The 5,234-nt window shown below is 27.2% G+C and overlaps 1 protein-coding gene across 1 annotated transcript in view; it reads left to right on the top strand.

Annotated features, from left to right (window-relative positions):
- Positions 1-293: 293 nt before the first annotated feature.
- Positions 294-5,234, top strand: part of LOC100204624 (uncharacterized) — a 132,439-nt gene continuing 127,498 nt past the window's right edge. Inside the window, exon 1 of the mRNA XM_065793968.1 lies at positions 294-459. Within this exon, the coding sequence (XP_065650040.1) occupies positions 324-459 (136 nt within the window). The 5' untranslated portion in view covers positions 294-323. The remainder of the gene's footprint in view (positions 460-5,234) is intronic.

Here is a 5,234-nt window from a genome sequence, read left to right as displayed (position 1 = left end):
AGTAAAATTTACTTTGATTGAACAATAATTGGATGAAATTGAACAAAAATTTACTTTCATTGAATTGATTGAAATAGTTTAGTGATGATGAAGAAACTTTTTTTAATTTTCAGAAATTTTTAGATGTAGAGGACTTTTATTTACATATTGATGGTTATGCCCCTTGACTTCAAAGCCCTTGTCATTGACCCTGATATTTGAAGATTTAATCAGCTAAAGTTTCGTTTTTTTGTTGTCATTTCATGTTGTTGTTTAGTTGCTGAGTATATGTATTGTTTATAATTTAGTTAATAAAGCAATTTTTTATTTTGCTCTAGATTATAATGAAACGTAAAATTACAAATGAATCACCAGTTCATGATGGCATTTGCTCACCAAAAAAAGTTAATGAAACTCGGTGGTCTGATCAAGTTCATTTAATACAAGAACAACTTATTATTGAAAGTAGCTCAGTTGCTGGTATGTTTTTGTATTTATATGTGAAATTTGTATATAAAGAGTTTAAATATGTTTAGTAAAGATTGGCTATTAACTTTATTAAGTAAGCTAATACAAAAATAAGTTATAAGAGTTCCAAAAAATATATTATTTTTTAGAAGAGCTTTTATTTATTTAATTGCAAGATAAACAAAAGAATAAAACAAAAATAAAATAAATAACAAAATAAAATAAATAACAAAATAAAATAAATAACAAAATAAAATAAAAGTTAATAGTTTGATAATGATAAATATTACATCACAAATTTTTAAAAGTTTTTATATCAGTACAATAGTTAATTACACTAAATGTGTAATTAACTATTACAAAAATGCCACAAATTAAATTGGATGTTGATCAAATCAACATCTAATTAGGTAGAGACTTTTTAATAACTTGTTTTGGCAAAAAAAACATGTGTAAGTACATAAGGAACTATTATTGCTTCCGGAATGATACGTTTAACTAAACTCTGCTAACACCATCTCCACCACTGACTCTTAGTGTTTAAAAGCTGAATAGTTGAAATTGAATTTGTAACAATTTGTTGCCGTTTTCAAATAGATTCAATAAAAACCACTACTTCTTTTTTCTACTGATTAATTTCACTTTTGTATTATGTCTGAGAATTAAAACCAACTGAACGACCGTTTTGATGAAAGTTAGCTGATAAGGCTACCTTTAATATATGGGTCAAATCATTATATTTCAACCAATCCCCTGTGGATCACCATCTCTGATTTTCCTGATTTTTACATATTGTTATGTGTATTATTTAGGTTAAATTTGAAATTTCAGACCAAGTACAACGGTTTGGAAATTATAGCCTTAGAAGCATGACACAGTGGCCCCCCTTGATTTACAAATGGTCAAAACAGGCTACTTTAGAGCTGTATATCTTTTTTCTCACTTTCAACAAGTGTCTCATTTTTTCTAGAACTATTTTCTGGATAGTTCTCTCTTTAAAAAAGTGGTTTTTACTAACTTGTGTTAAATTAGAAAAAAATTATGACCTCCTCAACTTTGGAAAAAATCCTAAAATCGCTAAAGTATACCTAAATGAAACTAACTGTAGCATTATTCTATTCATCCACAAGTCTTTACAGATAAGTTTTCTGATTAGCTACTACTGTCTGCAATAAATGGGCAAAATGTAGGCAGCTTGTTGCAGTTTAGAACTTCAATATATTTAAAAGCCTAAAAAGTCTAATTTTCAGCCATTTTGAGATGCTTGTAAATTTTTCTAACACTTTGTTTTGATCTAAGATCAACAGCATATAAGACCATTAGAGCCAACTATCTGAAAATGCAAACATTATAAACTTGTCGAATCTTTAAAAAATTTTAAATGCCAGCATTTTTAAATAACCCTAATTTTCAATCATCAACGGTTGAATGTGTTACTAGAAACCAATGCACCTCTAATCTGCCAGCTGGCCTATGTGAAGGGTGCAACTAATTATAAGTCATTTCTTAATAGAAAGAGAGATAAGGTTGGTTGTTCTCTCCTTTATCTGGTCATTATAGTAGATAGGGGCACAAATAAAGGGGGCAGTAACTTTTTAGAGACCTTCATTATGCTTCAAATAAAGGTCTCTAAATTAATTTAGATATTTACATACTTAATATCTAAATATCTAAATTAATTTCCAAATAAAACCATTATTTCGTTAAATTCTATTTTATAGGTAATGGTCTGTATGTGGTCTAGACCCCCCTCCCCCACTTACTAAGGTGAGGGGGAGGGGTTTGGGGTGGCACTAATCAAAGAAGGGGGCAACCAACTTACAAAGATATAAGTATTCATTTTCTAGCATGAAACATACATGATTCATTTTCTAATGAATATACAGTTAAAGCCATTAGATCTTAATTGCATTTATTCATGCTTTTACCATAAGATTCAAATTTTGATAGTGACTATCAACTAACACAATAACCAATAACACAAAAATGATATTAGTAACACAAAAATCTGAAAAATCAGATTTTTGTGTTAGTTTTGGAAGTCAAAGCCAAGTATGATATTACAACAAAAGTTATTCAAGACACCAAATTAAATATTATTATACATTAAACCATTTACACTGAGGTTACCAGAACAACAATTCACTAATCTAGATTCCTTTGTTGTTAGTGCCATAAAGATTTATTAAGTCTATTTTTTCCACACTTAAAATATGTAATTTTTCAACCATTTGTTCTTCTTGATATTGGTCACCTAGAACATTTTTATATTTACAATTTTTGCCTGGTAATGTAGTTTCTAAAGAAAGTCTTCTAAAGATTTACCCTTATGTTAGATGTCGTGTAAAAGTTTCATTAGGGGTTTTTATAAGATTTTTAAAGGTTTCAATAATATTTCCATAGGAATCACACTCTTCAATTTAATCATAAACAGAATAATACAAAATTAACAATGAAGCAAAAATGATCTTTTCTCTCTTTATTAAAGTTCTCAAATGTTTGGTTCCAATGCTTCCATTCAATTCATTTTGAGTCAGTTGGTGCAGTATGATTGAGATCAAGCCTCGTCAGTTTTTTCGTTGAATCTTTGACGTTTTTAACTAAGTTTCTACCTTAATGTTAAATAAGTTGTCATGAACTCATAAAAACAAAGACCTCTTGATATAGGATTCAACAATAATATACTGATCTTGGTATTTAAGAGATATACATAAAAAGAGTTGAAATATAAATAAAACACAAATGATTTCTAGTGTTAATAACAATATTAACACTAGAAATCATAACAATTATCATAAATAGATAAAAATATATATCATAAATATAATCATAAATAAATATAAATGTAAAAAGGTTTAGCAATTCATTTTACTCAATAAAAATCCATCTTTTGTTTTCTATTGTGATTGGCAGTAGGCTGTTTAGAGTCTATACAATAATGACATAAGAAGAAATTTCATATTAATTGTCTTTAGGATATAAGTTTATCTCTAAGTGAGTTAATATTAGGTCACCAGTTCCAGTATTTGGTGACCCAACATGGATGTGTTCTGTTATATATGTGGGTATTTTTTTAAAATCCAACAGCTTAAAGTAGAGATAAATAAGCAACAAATTTAGGTTCATAAAAATTCATTGTAAGTGGTGTAAATTTAGTTTGTTTTTTAAAATGATTTTCCTAACAAGAAATGTAATAAAATCTTTTTTGTTTTGTTTTTATTTTAGCATAGTTGTTGCAACTGTCAAATCAATTTTTAATTAAATCATGTCTTCTTTTCTAGTGTATTAAAATATTCAGATGTGTTACATTGAGTAGGATATCTGAAGATTTTGATACTACATTTGTGTTGCTACATTGATTGACAAAAAGGTAGAACATGCAAGGGTTGTTGCTACATTAACTGTCAAATAGGTAGAACATGCAAATAGTGCGGCTACATTGACTGAGGGTTTGGTTTGGGTAGACAGTCTATCAATTTAGAAAAAAGTTGCTTTAAAATTTTTTAATTTTTTGGTCTTTTTAAATATTTAAAAAAAAACAAACATAAAGTTGACATTTTATGGTAAAATTTAAAGGCAACCAAGCAAGATTATATATATATATATATATATATATATATATATATATATATATATATATATATATATATATATATATATATATATATATATATATATATATATATATATATATATATATATATAAATATATATATATATATATATATATATATATATTTATATTTATATATATATATAAAAATATATATATTTATATATATATATATATATCGTTTGATTTAGTGTTGTATTAAAATAATACAAAACTCTTGCTCGTTGAAAAGTGCTCAATATTTAGGAAATTTATTTTGGTTATATATAAATTTCAAAACAGAGCAATTTATAATTATAGTTAAAAACGATAAAGAAAAAACTTTTATTATGGAACTTTAAGTTTCATGCCTAATGGCAATCATCAGCCATATATTACAAAATTAAAAATTAAACCTTAAATTACAATTAGAATTACGGTGGCGTGAGTTCTAATGGCTCCATGGAAACAAAGTTTTAATGTATATATAAATTTAGTATAACGTGACGTAAACGTGACGTAAACCAACCAGGATCAATCTTCGGTATTCAAAGAGGAGATAAGGAACTTATTTTTGTGCCTGCACTTCGAGATTATTTTGCTCTATGTATTTAGTAAGTTTTCTCCTTTATACATCAAAATTTGGAACTTCTCGTTCAAACAAAGGTTACAAACTCTTGATGTTAGGTTGTATGGTTTGCATTTTTTAACAATCTTCCATCTGACAAAAGGTGTAAAGTTTTTTTCTTTTAATTTCCATACTTCTTTTGATAGTTCTGTATCATTCTTGTACCTAACTGCATTAAAAGATTTAAAGTGGTTTGCATTTCGAACTTTAATAGGTGTTTCGCTAAGTTGGTTTAATTGGTTTCAAACCATAAAAGAAAAGCAATTCTGTAAGTTCTTAGTCTTTGATATTCATGATTTTTATCCATCGATTAATGAAAACCTACTAAAAAATGCAATAACTTTTGCGGAGCAACATCTAACAATAAATAGCGAACAAAAGAGTTTTATACACCATGCAAGAAAATCATTATTATTTAGCAATGGAACTGCTTGGATTAAGAAAAAGGGAGGATTATTCGATGTCACTATGGGGGCCTTTGATGGCGCAGATATTTGCGAGTTAGTTGGGATTTTTATTTTGCATCAAATCTCGCAGTTTTATGATAAAAGCAATTTCGGTATATAC

This window comes from Hydra vulgaris, chromosome 03 (genome assembly GCF_038396675.1).
Source record: "Hydra vulgaris chromosome 03, alternate assembly HydraT2T_AEP".
Classification (NCBI taxonomy): Eukaryota; Metazoa; Cnidaria; class Hydrozoa; order Anthoathecata; family Hydridae; genus Hydra; species Hydra vulgaris.
The sequence above is the reverse complement of the archived record's forward strand: the minus strand, read 5'-3'. Positions and strand labels throughout refer to the sequence as shown.